Source organism: Anomaloglossus baeobatrachus, chromosome 6 (assembly GCF_048569485.1).
Source record: "Anomaloglossus baeobatrachus isolate aAnoBae1 chromosome 6, aAnoBae1.hap1, whole genome shotgun sequence".
In the NCBI taxonomy this organism is placed as follows: Eukaryota; Metazoa; Chordata; class Amphibia; order Anura; family Aromobatidae; genus Anomaloglossus; species Anomaloglossus baeobatrachus.
In genome coordinates, this window is record NC_134358.1 from 571,118,446 (window position 1) to 571,140,322 (window position 21,877).

The 21,877-nt window shown below is 44.6% G+C and overlaps 2 protein-coding genes across 2 annotated transcripts in view; both read right to left on the bottom strand.

The window, feature by feature from the left end:
• The window catches only part of LOC142243765 (uncharacterized), a 102,799-nt gene extending 99,272 nt beyond the window's left edge, over positions 1-3,527 (bottom strand). Inside the window, exon 1 of the mRNA XM_075315964.1 lies at positions 3,459-3,527. Within this exon, the coding sequence (XP_075172079.1) occupies positions 3,459-3,527 (69 nt within the window). The remainder of the gene's footprint in view (positions 1-3,458) is intronic.
• The window catches only part of LOC142243709 (uncharacterized), a 329,550-nt gene that overhangs the window by 67,073 nt on the left and 240,600 nt on the right, over positions 1-21,877 (bottom strand). The window lies entirely within an intron of this gene.

The window sequence follows — 21,877 nt, forward strand, 5'->3', positions numbered from 1 at the left end:
AGGTTTATTCACTCCCTTCCGAAGCCAGTGCAGACTTAGGTTGCCCAGGGAAACCCCTTGAATGCTGACGACCTGGTTGGACTGGTGGAGAGGTACCAGGTGGAGAATTCCCGGGGGAAGCCATGGGACTTACCATTTCCCTATTGGGGGGTTTCTTCAGGGAGAGACACCCAAAAGAAGGATACAAGAGCCACAGGAGGGGGGAATCCAAGATCCCAAGTAGCAACAGGAGGCATGCAAAAACTCCCAGTCAGTAATATTATCTGTTGGAGGTGCCAGGGACCGTGTCACATTGCTGCCCGTTGTCCTTTGACCACTGAGCCGATGGACTGCAGCATGGGTCGGCGCTCCTCCTATTATGCATACCCAGCCTGCAGTGTGGACAGTCAACCCAGTGAGGGGCCACAGGCATGTCTTGTAGAAATAGATGGTACCAGAATAGTGGGACTGTTAGACTCCGGGAGTTTGGTAACCCTCGTGAGGGACACACTTCCACACCAGCTGATTCCTGGAAAGAGGGTGGGCGTCCGCTGTATTCATGGGGATGCCAAGGACTACCCTGTGGCCGCTGTGACTATAAAAAACACTTGTGGGTCGGAGTCTCATGAGGTTGGAGTGGTAAAAAATCTGTTGCACCCAGTAATAATAGGGCGAGACTTTGCTTTGTTCTAGGAGTTGTGGAGTAAAGGGGTGAAACCCTGTGTCTCATATAAAGGACAGTTAGCCCTCAATGATAAGACTTTATTTCAGTCGGAGGCGGATGAATTCCCCCTATGTGTGTTGGTGGGCGACGAGGCCGAGTCCCAGGAGGTTAACATGCCGGAGTTGGCCGTTTCCGAAGGGAACTTTGGGACTGTTCAAATGAGGGACCTGACACTAAATGGGGCATTTGAAAATGTGACTGTCATAAACGGGGTTGCTCCAGAGACGGGGGCTGACACCAGATTCCCCCACTTTGCAGTAAATGGGGAATTGTTATATCGGGTTACCCAGTTGAGAGGTGAGATAATTGAGCAACTATTGGTATCAGGGCCTTATAGACGCCGGGTGTTAGACGTGGCCCATTCTCATGTCCTGGGTGGTCACCTGGGGGTAGATAAAACAAAAGAGCGGATTCTTCAGAGGTTCTACTGGCCGGGGTGTCATCGAGAGATTCTTAATTACTGTAGATCCTGTCCCACCTGCCAGCTAACTGCACCAGTTTCACATTTTTGAAGTCCTCTTGTGCCATTAGCTATAATAAAAGTCCCGTTTGATCGTATTGCCATGAATCTTGTAGGCCCCCTGGTAAAAATCCGCTAGAGGGTACCAGTATATCTTAGTGGTTCTGGACTATGCGACTCGATACCCTGAGGCGGTACCATTGAGAAATTGTTCCTCTAAGAATATAGCCAGGGAGTTGGTCCATATCTTCTCTCGACCGGACTGCCAAAGGAGATTCTGACAGACCAAGGGACCCCTTTTATGTCAAAAGTCATGAGGGAACTGTGTAAGGTGCTGCGAATTAGACAACTGAAGACTTCAGTCTATCACCCGAAGACAGACAGCCTTGTGGAGAGATTCAATAAGACCTTAAAGTCCATGCTTAAGAAGGTCGTGGAGAAGGATGGCCGAGATTGGGATTGCCTGCTTCCATACTTGCTCTTTTCTATCAGGGAAGTTCCACAAGACTCTACCGGGTTCTCTCCCTTTGAACTTTTATATGGTCGACATCCCCGAGGGTTGCTTGACATAGCCAAAGAAACCTGTGAAGCAGAGGTTACCCCCCATAGGAGTGTCATTGAGCATGTGGCCCAGATGTAAGAGAGGATGACTGAGGTGATACTGTGCCGCCCCTGAGGCTTCTGTCGCCACAGGTCATTGCACCCCATCAGCGGTGTGATGCCCCATTCTGGGAGAGGAAGAGAGTGAACTCCGGTCCCCTGGTAAATCCACACTACACCCATTGTTAGGTACATACTGGGACCAGGGAAAGTGGCAGGCAACCCTCCCATGCTGCATGCTGAGAGGGGCTGTAAGACCCATCCCTGCTCCCATAGGGTGGTAGCTTAGCAACTGGGGAGGTGGGAGGAGCCACCAGAGAGCAGATAGAGAAAGGAAGGTCAAGTTGAGTTTAGTTTACCTCAGGGAGTGAGAGAGTAAGGAGTGAGCATGTAGTTGGAGGAGAAGAACGAGAGAAAGGAGGGAGGAGGAGGTCTGCCGGAGGCAGGCAAGGAAGAGGAGAAAGGAAAGAAAGAAAGACAGGGTCGCAGGGCCGCGGGTAGTCCTGCAGGTACCACGAGCAGTCCTTGTTAGGTACCGAAGCCGAGGGCCTAGAGGCAGCTACGGGTAGCTGCGGGCTGCGGGGGCCTGTTCCACATTGACATCGGTGGAGTGATTAAGCTGCGACAAGGGACGGTCCCTAGAGACTGGAGAAGTGCAAAGACAATCTCCAAACAGTAAAAACCGAGGCCCAGGGACGTTGCAAGCTCCCAGGGCCAGAACCCATAGCAGACCTTCAGAAAAGGGGTAATCAGCCGACAGGTGACCCCCCAGCCTGGAGGCTGCAGTGGAGGCCAAGCCAGGTTCATCTTAACTAAGGCAAGGCTAGTGAAGACAGCAGAGAAGGAGACACTAAGAGAAGGGCACCGGATTTCACGCCCTGAATCACCCAGAAGGCGGAGGTCCCTGACAGAGATTCCAGCAGTCCAAGGGTCCTGCTGCCCCGATATGAACTGTGAGTAAAGAACTTGAACTGCACCCTTGGAGTTGCCTCTGTCATTTCATCTGCGTAGACACTCACAAGCACCAACTGTGCCCTGGGACACCGCTCCACCTGTGGGGAGCAGTACCACCATTGCTGCTATAACATCCCCCGGAGGCCTCATACAGCAGCGGCGGCCTATTAGCCGCATACCACAGGTGGCGTCACGAACACAAACTTTATTCATCTAGCCACATATTCTACTGACACCCACCAGGGCCACGGAGCCGGGCCCAGCCACCACTGACTACCACCGGACTAGTCCGGCCCGGCACCGGGTGTCCCGTAGCCCTGGGGTGGGCGAGTGAATACCCATCGTGAAAGAGTCTTCTCCAGGCTCAAGAGGCACAGGCGAGAGTATATAATCGCTCTGCCAGGGTGAGACAGTTTAGCCCTAGCGACCGAGTGTTGGTGTTGATCCCTACTGTGGAAAGTAAATTTCTGGCCAAGTGGCAGGGACCCTATGAAGTGGTCGAGAAACTGGGAGAGGTGAATTATAAGATCCACCAACCGGGTAGACGGAAACCCTACAAGGTGTACCATATTAATCTTATTAAGCCATGGCGAGATAGGTAAGCTGTGGAAGCTCCGTGTCTAGCTGCCAAGGTGGACGCTGATATCGAGGACGTCACAGTGGCAGAGACGCTGTCAAGGGCCCAAAAGCAGCATTGTCGGGAGTTGCTTTATCAAAATTGAGATCTCTTTTAAGAATTGCCGGGGTGTACACAGGTTGTGGAACATGAAGTTCTGACGGAACCACACTTGAGAGTACATCTGAAGCCATAGCGGATCCCCGAAGCCTGCCGAGAAGTAATCTCAAAAGAGGTGAAGCGGATGCTGAGCCTCGGCGTGATTGAGGAATCCAGGAGTGACTGGTCTAGTCTTATCGTCCTTGTGCCAAAGCCGGATGGAGAATGGCGATTTTGCAATGACTACCGCAAGTTAAATGAAGTCTCAAAATTTGACGCTTATCTGATGCCTCGAGTCGATGAGCTCATTGAAAGGCTTGGGCCAGCCAGGTATATTACCACCCTTGACCTGACGAAAGGGTACTGGCAAATACCCATGTCTATAGCGACCAAGGAGACGACGGCTTTTTCTACACCTGATGGATGTTTCCAGTACACCCGGATGCCATTTGGGTTGCAGGGAGCCCCAGCCACCTTCCAGAGGGCCATGGACCGGATCCTAGCTTCTCATCAGAAGTACGCGGCAGCTTATCTGAATGATATTGTGATCTTCACCCCGGATTGGGGGAATCATCTACAGAGGGTCCAGGCGGTGCTGGATGCATTGAGGAAGGCGGGGTTTTCCATAAACCAGAAGAAGTGTGCCATAGGGAAGGAGGAGGCCAGGTACCTTGGCTATGTTGTCGGTAGGGGCCTAATCAAGCCACAAGTGAATAAAGTGGAGGCGATCCAGAATTGGCCATGACCACTCTCTAAAAAGCAGGTTAGGGCATTTCTGGGAATCGTCGGATACTACCGCCGGTTTATACCGAAGTTTGCTATGAGGGCCGCTCCGCTGACTGATCTCCTCAGGGCTGTGAAGCCATCGGTGGCCAAGTGGACCTCTGAGGCGGAGGTGGCGTTCCAGGACTTGAAGTCTGCTCTGTGTCGGCAGCCAGTCCTGATGGCACCTGACTTTACAAAGGAATTTGTGCTTCAGACTGATGCTTCGGAGGTCGGGTTGGGAGCTGTGCTGTCGCAGGAAATAAATGGCGAGGAACATCCAGTGCTTTACCTGAGTAGGAAACTCTCTTCTTGTGAGAAGAACTATGCCATCGTGGAAAAGGAATGCCTGGCCAATAGATGGGCAGTGGACTCTCTAAAATACTACCTGCTAGGCCGTAAATTCAAGCTAGTGTCTGATCATGCGCCACTGACATGGTTGAGAAGTAGTCAGGGAAAGAATGCTGAGGTGACCAGGTGGTTTCTAGCCCTCCAAGACTTTGCCTTCTATGTAGAGCACAGGCCTGGGAAGTTATATGGGAATGCAGATGCCCTGTCACGGCTCCCCTGTTGTGTGGTTGATGGTGCCCATGCCCCCGGCTTTGGGCAGAGGGGGGGAATATGTGATGTGATCACTGGTGATGTGCACGAGGGGAGATATGTGTCGCTGCGACTACTGCAATCAGTGATGTGAACCCAGATGTAGTACTGCAGCATATTAGGTGCTGAGAGGGTTAATTTGTATTACCTGGGCCGGGTTTGTTGTGGACCGCTAAAGAGATGGGTGGGATGGCTGTTCACCATATCTCCAGCTCGGGGTGTGGTCCCAGATGTAAAAGCCAGGCCTCTGGACACACCCCTAGGTTGTTCTGTATTTTCCTGTGCTGGAGGAAGTAGTTGTGTCTTTTGTAAATGGATTGTGGCTGCTGATAATAAACCAGGTAAAAATCAACACGTGAAGTGTTCCTGCAGCCATCCCCTACTGCTGAGATAGTGGCTCTACCACAAGATATATATATATATATATATATATATATATATATATGACTCGCCCACCCCAGGGCTTTGGGTGACCCGGTGTCGGGCCGGACTAGTCCCGGGTAGTCAGCGGTGGCGGGGCCCGACTCCGTGACCCTGGCGGGGTCAATTAATATGGAGGCTGTGGGGGTGATGATCAATAATAAAGTTTGTGGAAATATATATTCGTGACGCCACCTGTGGATTGCGGCTATGGAGCTGCCGCTGCTGGATGGGACCTCCGGGGCTGATGTAATGGCAGCTATGGTGGTTCTGCTCCCCACAGGTGGAACGGTACCCCGGGGCAACTGTTGGTGCTTGTAAGAGTCTATGGTGTTTTGGGAATGATGCAGTGCAGCGCGGAATAAAGGAAGTGACACCAGAGGTTGCAGTTTCAGATGTTTACTCACTGTGTCCTTTAAAACGGCAGCTGTCCGTTGCCCACGGTATGCTGGGATCCACTGTCCAGAGACTTTGCCGATCCCAGGTAATTCTTAGGGTTAATACCAATACACCACTTTTATGTCTCTTTCCTTGGCTGACTTCACAGCCTTGACTTTGATAGATGAACTTGTCTTGGCCTCTACCATAGAATCTGGTCAAGGGGGCTTGCCGGACTGGAATCTTGCCCTCTTCCCAGGGAATCTACGGTAGGTTGTGGCCCTGGGTGCTTGCAACCACCCGGGGCCTTCGGTGTTACTTTATGAGGAAATGTCTTTCTCCCTCTGCCTGGGGACCGTCCCCGAATGCAGCCAGATCCCTCCACCCGATCTTCCTGTGGAGCAGGCTACGAGCAAATATGTGAAACCAAAAAGGGTGTTTCTGCACACAAAAATTTCATCCAATAACCATCATGTTTTTAGAAAAAATATCAAATTTTATTCCATCATAATTGAAGTATAACATTATATTACTTTATTAATTGCTGGTATACACAGAGTTAAAAAACCCTACCCCATAAAAACAACCAATGAAAACAACTGGTGCATTGTGGAACAGGACATAATATCAAAAAATTCATGCATCATGCACACATATGAGTTCCTGGGTATAAATGGGCACGGGCACATCCAGTGATTGCCCACTACTGTGTTAAAGTGCCAAAAAAGGGGCTCAAAATATTTTAGATCTTAAACCTGCAATTTGCATTCCATATTGCGACCAAATCTATAACTATGTGGGTGAAATAAGGCTATTTCCTAGTTGACAGAGTTGATATATACATCATCTATAGGGGACATCATTCAAAACCAATATATATATATATGATGCAATCCCTCCTATTAAAGGGAAAAAGACCTTTTCAAATGTTGACAAAATTGTGTTATTGCATAGAGTATCTCCCAACATTTAAACATATTGCATATTTTATCAGATATTTGCCTTGGATTGTAAATGAGTTACCCCCATCAGAGTTGAAAATAATTCAGAGGGCCAAGGTTGATATCCCCGGCAGGTGAGTCACAACAACCAGCACCTCAATGTACACTGGTACATAAAGAAACAACCACGATGATAGTGCTTCCCATATCACATATATAATTGTGAGTTGCTAGATACAATTGTAAATAGGTGAAAACACCTCCGGAGATTTCCCACAAGATCTTAAGTTTAAAGGAAAAAACACCTCCATTGAGATTTGGTACAATTCAAAGAGCCATATTCATATACCCAGGTGACGGACCACAACGCCCAGCACCTCGACGCGCGTTTCGCCTCTCGCTTCGTCAGGAGGTGCTGGGGTAGCCGTGGGGTCACTCTTATATAATAGAAGCCCACCTGATGTCTTAATGCGGCGCACGCCGCACAGCGGAGATCGCATCGCCCACTTCCGCCGGCGTCCCGGAAGGTGCTCTGCGCATGTGCAGAGAGCAACCCACAATTGGGCGCCGGCAGAGGGGGCGAGGCAGTCTCCGATGCGCAGAGCGCGCTCTGACGTCAGTGTGGCCGAGTGGCCATATTAGATGGGGGCACAAGTACTGGCAACAGTCAAACCAAGTCCACATGTATGTAGTAACTCTCAGGGCGGCGGTTTTGATTACCAATTGTATATAACATACAATCTAAACGCATGTTAGAAGGAGAAGCTTAAAAACCATTACAAATTCAATATGAGTTATTTGGAAAAGCTTAATCAGGCATGTTTATAAACATCTGACCTCTAGTGGGCAGACCCCCAAACAACATCAAAAAATGTTTCCAGTGATAAGTAAAAGGGGGGTTTTGATGCACAAATACCAAAACCCATATATTAGTAGGTATTCACCCACCGCATTGACATATATAAAAACATTCACAATATAAATGTAATGAGGTAATGATTTCCGCTTCTAGATGTATACATCCTCAAAGTATAATTTTCATAATCCACGGAAACCTTCTCATGCTGTTCTAACTTCATTCCGTCCCTATACAACATACGGAACCTTCAACATAAAAGGAATAAACATATACAAAAAACATAATTAGAGTGACCACAAAAATTATATTAAAAAGCAAGATATAAAGTGACAAGCAATCCGGTAACAAAGTCAATAATCAGTGCCAAGTCAAAAATACATATTGTATGTATATATATGATCATGTCGAGGAGACCAGCAATTGTAACAAAAGTCAGCAAAACAGGGGATGAGGGCAGGGGGAACATGTGGCGGAGAGGGAACCCAGGGGATCTTATAAAAAGGGAATGCAAATTGCAGGTTTAAGATCTAAAATATTTTGAGCCCCTTTTTTGGCACTTTAACACAGTAGTGGGCAATCACTGGATGTGCCCGTGCCCATTTATACCCAGGAACTCATATGTGTGCATGATGCATGAATTTTTTGATATTATGTCCTGTTCCACAATGCACCAGTTGTTTTCATTGGTTGTTTTTATGGGGTAGGGTTTTTTAACTCTGTGTATACCAGCAATTAATAAAGTAATATAATGTTATACTTCAATTATGATGGAATAAAATTTGATATTTTTTCTAAAAACATGATGGTTATTGGATGAAATTTTTGTGTGCAGAAACACCCTTTTTGGTTTCATATATGAGTTACATGGTGGAATCTGCGTTGTTTAATGTGTAAACAGATATGGATCTTTGGTCCTTCTTTTTGGTTAATACGAGCAAATATGCCCTTCCGTGGCCCTGGGATCCTCTCTTCTCTGTCTGTGGTGTCACCTGGGCCTAACTAGACCCCAGGATCTCCACCAGGAACTTCGTTCTGTCACTTTCTCTCCTTCACTCTCCTGAGGTAACTACCTCCCTCTCCTCCTCCCTCAGACTACACTCTTCACTGACAGACTAGACTGAACTGGAACTTCCTGGTTCCCTTATCTACTCCCACTTTCTGACTCCTCCCACACACCCACTGGCTAGGCCCCACCCACACTATTGGGAACCAGAAATGGGACTTACGGCCCCATGAGTACATCTATGGGGGTGGCTGCCACTATCCCTGACCCAGTGTATGCCTACCAATTGGTGTGTGCAAGTTTTAGTCTGTGGAGCGGTATGTGACCCCATTCTTACCCAGGATGGGACATCACACCTCTGGATGAGGTGCAATATCGCTGTGGCGGCGGAAGCCTCAGGGGTGCCACACTTTTTTATACATATATATATATATATATATATATATAAAATAAATCCATATAAGTATATCCATACATATGTATGTAAAAAATGTTTGCCCAAGATCAATTCCAGATAGATAAAAAAATTATTAAATAGATACAAAAAATAAATATTAATAATAATAATAATAATTTATAGTAATTTAATATATATTAAAAAATAAAAAAATGAAAAAAGTGAAAAAACAAACATGTAAAGCATATCTAAATATATACACATATACAAAAAATTATATAAACATATGTATACACACATAAATCGATATCTCTATTCCACCCTCATTGTCAGAAAAATAGTAATTCCAGAAACCGAAAAACAAGAAACAAAAAATAAAATTAAAATTTTTAAATTGAATTGTGTAATATCCCGCCAAAGTCCAGATGTTTTGTTTACTCTTCTCTTGAACAGCAGACATCCATGTTGTGAAACATAATCACAGAGAAAAGCAACACCAACAATATCCACTAAAGATAAAGAAAAAAGAAATGAATTAAATATCTTAAAAAACAGTAAAAACATATAAAAAACACCACAAAAAGCACTAAAAAAATATTAATGGGAGTTATTAAAAAAAAAGAGTAACAATCCCATTAAAGAAAAGGGGCAAAGCTCAAAACTTTGTTTAGGCCGAATGGTTGTAGCGTATTCTAACGCCAGATCCAGTGCGTCTCCAGTTGGGACAGACGTCTCTTCACATCTCCACCTCTTGAATTTATAATAATCCTATCGATACCTGACACTTCGAGAAGGCATGCATCACACTTATGGCGGGTTTTAAAGTGTTGCGGTACAGGTTTTTAAAGTCGCAACTTCATCACTTTTCAAAGCGTTACTGATGTGAAGGACATGTTCTGACTCTTCATTTCCTTGTTGTTAGGCCCACATAAATAAGGTTGCATGGGCATTCCTCGTAGTGTACTACCGCTTCTGTATCACCTGTAATGTGCTTTGTGATCCGGAACTCATTATTACCATCGCTGGAAACAAAATGTGATGCCCTCACCATATTCGGACAGGCTATGCATTTTCCGCATGGAAAGAAGCCCCATTTAGGTCCTTTAAATCCAAAAAAGTTACTTTTGGCATCCCCGGTAGAGTATCTTCTCACCAGTTTATCTCTCAAATTATCAGCCCTCCTATGGGTAATTGAGGGTCCCTCAGGTACAATCTTTTTGAGCACTGGGTCTGCCATCAAAACCGGCCAGAACTTCTCAAGAGCCTCTTTCATCTCTCACCAATTCCCATTAAACTGAGAAATAAAGCTCACCTTTTGGTCATTCCTTTTATTTCTCTCATGGAGTGTCAACAGATCTTTCCTTGGAGTGTCACATGCTCTTTGGTATGCCTTCCTTTTAATAAATCCCATTAATATCCAGGGTTTTTTAGTGCTTTTTGTGGTGTTTTTTATTTGTTTTTAGTGTTTTTTAGATATTTAATTCATTTCTTTTTTCTTTATCTTTAGTGGATATTGTTGATGTTGCTTTTCTCAACATGGATGTCTGCTGTTCACGAGAAGAAAAAACAAAACATCTGGACTTCTGCCGGATATTACACAATTGAATTTAAAAATTTTAATTTTATTTTTTGGTTATTAGTTTCTGGAATTACTATTTTTTTCTGACATTGAGGGTGGAATTAAAATATCGATTGATGTGTGTATACATATGTTTATATAATAATTTTTTGTATATGTGTATACATGGATATGCTTTACATGTTTTTTTCACTTTTTTTCATTTTTTATTTTTTTCATATATTCTAATTATATATATTTTTTTAATATATTAAATTATTTTAGAATATTTCATTTTTTGTATCTATTTTATATTTTTTTATCTATCTGGATTTGTTCTTGTGCACACATTTTTTACATACATATGTATGGATATACTTTTATATGGACTTATTATGTTATATATACGTGAGTTTTTTCACTATTTTCACATACACATATATACATTTTTGTCAAATTTTTTATATATTATATATATATATATATATATATATATATATATTTGTTTACAAATTCTTTTACACATATATGTAATATTTTTGATATATATTTATATTTGGTACTAGACATTTGCATGTATGTATTGTTGTTACACGCGTATACGCATATCCGTACATATATTAATTTATATTTGTGATGTGCGTGTATTTATATGTATGTATATTTTTTCTTTTTTTCACAAATATTTCTTCCTGACCACTGTACTTATAATAATTATATGTAATAATAATATATATACTGTTAATGATTGTTGTACGTATACCCTCTCTCACTTGTAAAGCGCCATGGAATAAATGGCGCTATAATAATAAATAATAATAATAATAATAATAATATATGTACAGTATATATACTGTATATGAAAGATTCATTTACACTTTAATTGTGTGAGATTTTGTTTTAATACATTTTTTAGAACTCTTTATATAATATTAAACTTATTTTTGTATTTATTATGAAAAAAAGTAAAGAGGACTTTTTATGTATCCATACATATATACTGATTTATTGTGAGTTTGCTATATGTATGAAACACCTAAATATATATATATATATATATATATATATATATATATATATATATATATATATATATATATATATATATATATATAAATATGTATTTTTGGGTATAATTCCATTGTCTGCTTTATATATTTATTCATGTATATTTTTGTAATATTTATATCCTTATTTATAGAATTATGTCTAAAACCTGTTTTCGAACCTTTATCCTGTTGGTTTGAGGTCCATATACTGGTGTCTCTATCATGCTTCCATAGAATTGAGCGTTGGGTCACACTTCATACTGGCATGGTGAAGTGTCCTCTATGCGGGAAGATGCACTGCCCCTCTTTTCTGATGTAATCCGGATACGTCACTGGGGATGTGTACCCTCTGTGCTTTGGACACTGAATCATGTGACTGGTCTGCGGTGATTTCCGATGTGAACGCAATTTTCAGTAACGCGCTATCTGGAGCTAACAGCCGATTGGTTGTTTTCTATATAAATAAGGCACGCCAGCTTCACCACATTACCACGCCCCTTCTGAGGAAGCGAGAAGAGGCGAAACGTACGTCAAGGGGGTTCCCCTGGTAATTATATTATCCTTTTTATCTCTGTTTGGCAGCATGTGGTCGACGGTGGATACTTTTTTGTATTGCATTGTTTACTAATTATGTGCACGATTCAGCTAGTGTTTATTTGTTTACATGGCTAACTGCTGGACCTTGATCTTGGACAGGGAACTTATTCCTTTATTCATATACCATTTAATGTGAAAATTAGGTCCATTGGGGTTCGGCTATTCCAGAATGTGTGTAAATGTGAAACCGTTGCTGCCATCTTGTGGTTGGGATTGGTACTACTTTGATTTCCATCTATTACTGAAATATGGCTACTGAGTCTCCTGATCACTGCAGGGTTTGATGTTTTCTATTTTCAGTGTAATTCCAACAACTATTACCGCTGGGTGTAATTCTGTATTATTTCTCCTTTTGTCTTTTAATGTGTTTTTATGCTTGATTTATTGAATAAAGATGGAAACATTTTGTATTAATTATTTACTGGAGTTATTTCTATAGGTTTGTTAGTTTGGTTTTAAACTCCCTATAATTATATATACACTCTGATTGGTTCAGTGCTTCCTGTACTAGTTGTGGGGACCTGGTCTGTTCGCCTCAGCTAAACTATACACGATTGTACCTGGAGTTGCCTCTTTTACCATTTCTTCATTTTGTTTTTTTTCTATTCCTCCACCGCTCGGCAGCTCACGTCTTCTTGGTTTACCCATTAAGTCTGTCTTATACCATGACTTGCTCTGCAGAGCGGAGGGTCCTCGGTCCATCGCTTCACCATGACGCCCCATGATGATTCCAGTGTGACGGCCTGGCCTATCAGGTCGTCACAGGGTATTGTGCAATCTGCCCTTGTGCACAGTATCCACCTCCTCCTTGGTTACGGGTCTCTGACTTTTGGTGTTGCCAAGAACAAGCTAATCAAAACCCTAGGAACACTCTGCACCACACCCACCAGTGGCTAGCCTGAAGGGAATAGGGTTGGCCACTTGGGGGGGTTGGTTAAGGGGAGGTCAGGAGTGTCAGGAGATGGTCAGTTGAGTGGTGACTCTCAAGATGAGAGCTCACAGTGAGCAAAACAGTGACTCGAGAGAGAAGAGGTCAGGAGCTGGGCTCCTTGAGACTACTAGGTGGCAGACGGTGGTCTTGGCCCAGAGGAGCTGGACCCCGGTCGCAGGGGATCGTGACAAGGGGCACGGACTGTCGAGGACAGCTGGCAGCCTTGTGTGAGTAGCTTCAGGCGTCCTGACAATTTACCCGACGAGGATGGAGCCTACAAGATCTGTTCTCCACCCGCTCCAAAATCGGGGTACTAGTGCAACGAGGGGGATAGGACTTTCCCACTACACAGTCCATAAAATCCCAAGCGTGAACCCTGAGAGCAAGCTCACCCAGTTAGCCATACTGGTGAGCGGGGCCCGATTAGTTTCATGCTAAAGGGACCAAACAGCAGACTAGGTGCCAAAGTAAAGGTCACAGACCAACAAGCAACACCAATGGGCCTGGGATCCAGGCGTGCTCCCTCCAAGTGGCAGCGGTGTCCAGAACTTCAGTTGTCAGCGTCAGCGTTATTGGACTGAGTGAGTACATCAGTGACCCTTACCGTCCCAACGGCACTTCCCTGTCACTATCACCGAGTCCCGGGGCATCCCTCCTACCTGTGGAGGGGTTAAACATCCGGCTGCCCACACCATCGCCACCGGGTACTCCCAATCGCAGCGGTTGAACTCCATCTTACCACGCAGCACGGGTGGTGTCACGAACTTTCCACACCATCCCCTGTAAATACTCCCCCTTTATTCCGAGTGGCCGCGCGACCCCCGTCCCTTGGGTCCGGAGACCCTTAGAGCCACCGCAGATCCGGATCCGAGCAGCCTGGCTGTTGACGCGGGGGCGGCACAACAGCTCTGCTACATACTGAAGTAGCAGCGTGTCGCCACATTATTAGAGACCATGATCTCCCGCTGTAGCTTCAGGCAGACACTGACTGAGCCGCAGTTGTGAGCAGTGACAACACTGAATTTACCTGTGGTCACAGCTGAAGGTTCCCATGGTACCCCACCTGTCACCGCAGGTAACTCACCCCAGGTGAACTCTTTGAAGTCAGTAACCTAACCTCAGGTAAACTCATGCATTCAATGAGACCTGCATCTCCTGCCATAAAACCACTTTTTTTTTTTCTTCCAGAGATGTAGGAATTTATACACCAAATCCCTGCACCAATACTGCATCTCCTGGCAAAAAAAACATCAAAATGCGATTTGGTTTTGATGCGTTTTTTTTTTTGCTAGGAGACGTAGATTTCGTGTATAAATTTCAGCACCAAATATGCATCTCCTGACAGAAAACTGTACAAAATATGCGGTTTTGATGCTGTTTTGTTGCAGTTTTATGCCAGGAGATGCAAATTTGGGGCAGTAATCTGGTACAGACATTTCAGCATCCAATTTGCATCTCCTGGCAGAAAAACCACACCAAAACTGCAGGGTTTTTGTTCCTGATGATGCAGATTTGGTGATGGAATTTATACACCAAACACCTGCACCAAATCTGCATCTCCTGGCAAAAAAATGCAGTTTAGGTTTGGTTTTCTGTCAGGAAATGCAGATTCAGTGCAGAAATGTCTGCACCAGATTTCTGCACCAAGTTTGCATTTCCTGGCAGAAAACCACACTGAAATGGTGTCAAAACCGTGATTTTCTGCCATGAGATGCAAATTTTGTACTGGAATTTATACACCAAATTTCTGCACCAAATCTGCATCAACCAAATAAGAAACTGCATCGTGATTTGATGCATTTTTTTTTTGCCGGGAGACGCAGTATTGATGCAGAAATTTAGTGTATAAATTAAAGCACAAAATTTGCATTCTGCCAGGAGATGTAGTTTTAATTGAACTCAATGAGTTCACCTGAGGTGAGGTAACTGAGTTTAATGAGTTCAGTGGAGGTGAGTTTCCCTATGGTCACAGGTGGGGTACCGTGGGAACCTCCAGCTATAACCATAGGTAAAGTCAGTGATGTCACCACTCACAGCTGTAGCTCAGTCACCACAGTGGGTAGTCTTGTTCTCTAATGTGCCCGCGCGCTGCAACTTCAGTTAGTAGTAATGCTGATATCTTTATGGGGTGTCATAATGTGGATTACGGCAGATGTGGGTGTTTTCTTGGTTAATAAATTGGAGAAAGGGGGGTTGTTTTTAAATATAGGATTTTTGTGTTTGTGTTTATTTCTTTTGGCTTACAGGGTTAATAATGGTGGGGTCTCATTGATACCTCCCCATCACTGATCCAGGGCTTAGTGGCAGCTGTGATTTTTGACAAATCACCGCTGTCAATAACCCCTTATATTACCCTGATTGCCACCACACCACGGCAATCAAGATCACCCGGATAAAGTGAATTGTCGCATCTAATGGATGCGACCAGTCTGGTTGGCTGCGGGCTGTAATATTTATGCTGAGGCCCAATCACTATGGGCCTCCCCAGCCTGAGACTACCAGCTATCGGCTTTATCTTGGCTGAGAATTTTTGCGTCGTTTTGTAATTTTTTTTTTTATTTAAATATTTTAATTAAAGCCGCTTGGGGTCCCTTGTATTTTCATACACAGCCAAGATAACGTGCAAGGCCGGGGGCTGCAACCTGCAGCTGTATGCTTTACATGTGCTTGGTATCTATATATGGGGACTCTTGTAAAATCCAAATTTTTTAATTAATACACTGTATGGGGTACAGATATATATTTGCTGACATCACATGTTATATTTCTGGTGACTCTATGTTCTTCATCCATCTCTGCTGGGATCCTAAATGGTTTAAATCAGTGTGACATGCTGCAGGCCAGACAGCATGTGTTCTGTCCATACAGACCCTCGAGTGAGTGAAACTCTCCTCCCCCGAGTGTCATGTGTATGTGTCTATACAGTGTGTGTGTGTATATTATATATATATATATATATATATATATATATATATTAGTGTTTCCCCGACAATAAAGGCTGCTTTACACGAGTCAATCCATCGTGCGATTTATTTGGCAAAGTCTTTTTTTTTTGGTTTGTATCGCTGATAGGTAGTTGTCCATGTGTCACACATTGAGTGTTGTCAAACGACCACAAAGCGCTCATCGATATATTGATTGGCCATGGCGGACGTCCAAAAGGCTTCACACATGTTTTCCTTTGGTCAATCTGTCTTTTGTATGGGCGTAATTAGGCAAACTATACAGCCCTCCGTGACGTTGTCTGGATTGTTGCACGCCCTGAATTCTTCTGACCTGCTCAATCCAGTTCTGCTAATGTGGTTGATTGGTTAGATCCCATATATATTGTTTCTCTTCTGCGTCCGTCTTTGTTGCCTCGTGTGTCCTTAGCATCATTCTTGTTTGTTGTTTGTGGTCTGGTTAATGTCGATTTTGATCCAAAAAGGAAAGATTGGCATATAACAACTTACCACAGAAAAGGGATAACAAGGAGTGAGGGCGGAAAATCCAGCGAACAAACAAACGTAAGAAAAATTAGGAATAATGCACTATAAAACACTGTGCATGACGCCAAGGCTGAATGTTCACACATCATGACTACAGCTCCGTATTTTATAACAGTCATAACCAATCAAAACGCATCTGCTACAACCAATCCGATTAGATTAGGCGTGATTATTTAAAACCACAAATACGCCCTGAACGTTTACTGACGTCACAAACAACTACGAGGATGGCCGATTACACGGTGTCACACTTTGCAATGTGTCGTTCATGAAGACTAAACTGACCGATTTTATGGAATTAAACGATGAGTACACAATGGCCGAATTTCAAACGATTAGGCATCGGTTGGACTCGCAAGGAGCTGTCACATGAGGAGATGTCGTTACGAATGACGGAAGTGCGTCACAAAATCCGTGACCCCAACGATGCATCGCACAATATATCGACTCGTATAAAGCAGCCTTAAGTCCTAGTAGTAGTTCAGTAATGAAGTGTCCATGCAGATAAAAATGTTAAAGAATCCTGCAGGACACTTCATTATAGAAAGTAGACACCCCAAAAGAGAGGAAAGAAGACTAAAGACTCCACAATCATACTGACCAGATGCCGAATGGGAGGACCTGCAGTGGAACGCATCAAGGACCTGCGGTGAAACGCATCAAGGACCTGTGCTGGAACACTCACCCACAACATCAGATCGCACAAAGAATCACACATCAGATCGCACACATACACAACATCCGGTGACACCTATTGCTTCTGGCAGGGAAACATGGGACGCAGTGCAGTGAAGCGTGAGGACCTGCGGTGTGTGAGTGCCGGCCAGAAGCAGGGGAGAACTGCTGTGGAGCATACCTGCTGGGAGCGCCCACCGAAGATTGCAGGAGGACCTGAGAGCAACGGAGATATCAGGAGTCTGGTAAGTATGATTCTCCAAGGAAGGGGGGGGGTCGTCCTTTTTGGGGGTAAACTTACCCCCAACCTATGTTTCCCTGAGAATAAGCCCTACCCTGAAAGTAAGGGGTACTTTGCACGGTGTGACATCGCAAGCCGATGCTGCGATGTCGAGCGCGATAGTCCCCGCCCCCGTCGCAGCAGCGATATCTTGTGATTGCTGGCGTAGCGAACATTATCGCTACGCCAGCTTCACATGCACTCACCCGTCCTGCGAAGTCGCTCTGGCCAGCGATCCGCCTCCTTCCTAAGGGGGCGGGTCGTGCGGCGTCACAGCGACGTCACACGGCAGGCGGCCAATAGCAGCGGAGGGGCGGAGATGAGCAGGATGTAAACATCCCGCCCACCTCCTTCCTTCCTCATTGCAGCCGGGACGCAGGTAAGCTGATGTTCCTCGCTCCTGCGGCTTCATACACAGCGATGTGTGCTGCTGCAGGAACGAGGAACAACATCGTACCTGTCGCTGCACCGGCATTATGGAAATGTCGGACCCTACACCGATGATACGATAACGACGCTTTTGCGCTTGTTAATCATATCAAAAAGGATTTGCACACTACGATATCGACTGCGACGCCGGATGTGCGTCACTTTCGATTTGACCCCACCGACATCGCACCTGCGATATCATAGTGTGCAAAGCCCGCCTAAGTCCTAGCGCATTTTTGGGGCCAAAAATAATATGACAGTGTCTTATTTTCAGGTAAACACGGTATATATATTGTGTGAATTAAGTATTGAATTTGTCACCAATTATTTAGAGTAAATATATATCTAAAGCCGCTATTGACATGAAATTCTCTCCAGATGTCAGTAACAACCCATCCAATTCACACAGGCAAAAAAATCAAACCAAAGATATCCATAAATGAAGTGATGTGTAATAATGAGACAGGGAAAAAGTATTGAAAACATGAAGAAAGAGAGGTGCAAAAAGCCATGGAAAGTCCTGACTCCCACTGAAATCTATCAGTAATTAGAAAGAGACAAGAGAATCTGAGTTTTTTAAAGTGCAAGTGTACATAATTTATTTAGACAAAAGTGACAAATTTCAGTAAAAAACTTTCTTATAAAAACATGGACGCCAGGACTAATCCGGAATGAATAAGATTACAATAGGTGAAAATAGTCTCCCAACAAAGTTCGCAAGGCACATAAGATGTACTACTATGCATAACCACCACATCAAGTGGCAAGTTGCCGGTGCAAAACATCAAATTATATAGAACAGGTCATACATAGGCATAGATGGTTTGCAAGGTACTATAATAACCATATATCAGGATACAGGACAAAATATCCAATGAATTAATCATTCCATATCATAAATCCAGATAGTTCATATTGCAATAGTTCCCTAGTGGGCGAACAACACTAAAGAAGTGCCCGCAGATAACCCAGGGAGAACTGTTAGGAAGTGAAAGGTATACCGGACAGTCCAGGCGTTAGGGAGGCCCACAGAACACCCTATGTACGTTTCAATTCATGAAGGGTGTAGAATCTTCCTCAGGGGACGAGGTGCCGTGGTGACAAATCCTCAGAACGCCGGGTTTAAATACCACCGCTCCTAAATGACGAACCCGGAAGTCACGTAAGCGGCGCATGCGCGTGTCTCTCCGGGTGGTCTCGCGCGTGTCTCTCCGGGTGGTCTCGCGCGAGTCACCGCCGTCACGCCATCTCGCGCATGCGCGGGAGCAGGGACGCGTCACCAAGGCTCCCGCACATGCGCGCGGCACATAGATGGAGGCGATAAACACACAGACCAGCCAGGACCCGCGCATGCGTGCATGAGGACCGAGCCGTCCACAATTGGTGACGGTAATTTATTATCACAGTTTCTCAAACAGTGTTCAAGTGTAATCACAGTGGTAATCCAAATCTCCAGTTAGTGTTGTGGAAATGCAAATTGCCTAATAGAAGGAGACAATTAGAAAAATATACCCGGCATTAGAAATGGAGCCAAAAAAGGGGGAATTTTCAAAGAATTAAAAGTAACACCGAAATTTACAGCGGAGCAGAGATAATCACACGGAGAGGATAACATTCAAATACAACTAAATTGGAGATGGTTCATATAAACGGGACATAACTAATGGACTCATTGAGTCCATTAGGGACCAAAGTGTCCAATGTAAGGATCCATTTGGCCTCGCATTGTGCCAAGCGCTTTCTAAGATCACCACCCCTGATCCCCCCTTCTATCACATCAATACCTCTAATTTTCAATTTAGAGGGGTCACAGGAGTGGTGAATCTTAAAATGCCTTGGCAACGTCTTAAGGAGGGTTATATCAGTCACTGTTTTGGCTGCAGCAATGTCCCTAACGTGTTCCCTGACTCTAATGCGGAGCTCACGTGACGTGAGCCCCACATAAGCCAGGGAGCAGGTGCAGGTGGCGAAGTATACCACATGTGTTGTACCACATGTGATATATGGTTTGATGTTATAATTCTTCTTACCATCAGATGAATAAAAGGATGTGCACCGAAGGACATTGCTGCAGGCCAAACAATGCCCGCAGGGAAAACATCCCTACAAGGGGCCCAATGAACCAAAGATATATGTCATAGGGGGAACATAGTGGCTTTTCATCAACAAATCCTTCAGGTTCCTGGCCCTCCTGGATGTCATAGATGGAAATTGCGGTAGTTTATCTGCCAGAACGGGGTCCGTAAGCAGAACCGACCAATGTTTTTTCATTATGTCCCGCATCGTTTCCCATTCCTCATTATAAGTGCCTATAAATCTGATCACCGGGTCAGGAAATTCCCGTCGTTTGGAGGCATAAGTAAGTAATTGTGTCCTGGATGTATTTTTGGCCCTGTTGTAGCCATGTTTAATACTCCTCTTGCTGTAACCCCTGTCTAGAAAGCGATCCCTGAGATCGGATGATTGTGTTTCAAAATTAGCATCGGATGAGCAGATCCGTTTCATCCTTAAGAATTGCCCCGTCGGGATGGCGCGAATGGTGGAAGGGTTATGGGCTGATGAGGCATGCAGTAATGCATTGACGGACGTGTTCTTGCGATACACGTCCATCTGGATCGACCCCCTCTCGTCCACCAAAATCTGGAGGTCAAGGAAGTCGATCCTGCAATTACTGCATTTGTAGGTTACTTTGATGTTAAATTTATTTTGATTCAACTGCTTCATAAACTGATCGAGTTGCTCCGCCGGGCCCTGCCAAATGAACAAAATATCATCGATAAATCGATGCCAGCACTGCACATGGGTAACAGACTGCACGCCACCATCACCAAAAACCAGCCTCTCCCAGTAGCCCATGAAGAGGCCAGCGTTCGAGGGCGCACAGGCCGCGCCCATCGCAGTGCCGCGTTTCTGTAAATAAAAAATATCCTTAAACACAAAGAAATTATGTGTCAGGGCAAAGCGGAGCAACTCAAGGATCAGCTCACCCATATCGCCACCCCGACCGGACATCTCAAGGAAAAAACGGACCGCCCTCAATCCATCTTCATGTGATATGCAGGTATACAAACCCTCTACGTCTGCAGTGACAATAACCATGTCCTCTTCCATAAAGATACCGTCAATACGCCGCAGGACGTCCGTCGTGTCACGAACATACGAGGGGAGTGTTTCCACCAAAGGTTTGAGATGAAAGTCAATGAATTTACAGATGGGGTCACACAACCCCTCAATGCCGGACACGATCGGGCGTCCGGGCGGATTGACGGCATCTTTATGTATTTTAGGTAAGACGTAGAAGGTAGGTATCCTGGGATATTTCCTGCACAATCCATCATGCATTTTTTTATCAATCAAACCGATCTCAAGGGCCCTATCAAGGATGACAGCAAGTTCACTGGTGTATTTATTTAGGGGATTAAATGAGAGTTTTGTATATGTTTCCCTGTCTCTTAATTGTCTTAATACCTCATGTTCATATTTTTCAATAGAGAGGACCACAATGTCCCCCCCCCTTATCGGCAGGTTTGATAATTATATCAGAATACCCTTGCAGTTCAGTGAGGGCCTTTCTCTGTTCACGGGTGAGGTTATCCCGGCTACATTTAGTTCTAATTTTCTTGAAGTCCTCACTGACTAACCTGGTAAATATATCCACTGCCGGACATAATGAAAAAGGGGGGAACTTCGTGGACCTAGGTAAAAGTGTCTGGGGAAACACACCTGTCGGGGGAGCCTCCTGTTCCTGTAGCAGCTCTTCCAGGTTTTGAATGGCATCCCTCTCCACTTGGCTATCAGTCATGGTGTCCTTCTTACAAAAAAGTTTTTTAAGAATTAATTTACAGGCGAAAAGGTTAACGTCCTTCAATGCTGTGAAGAGATTGAACGGGTTAGATAGGGCAAATGTCAGACCACGGGATAGGACCTCCACCTGGGCACCAGAAAGAACACGTGTAGATAAGTTAATTACCTGAAGTTTATTGCCTTGTCGTTTGTTTTTTCCGGGGGGCACAAATTGTCGATTTCTTTGTTTAACCCGTCCACCGACAGTTTCCGCAGGTATATTGGGACCCTCTGA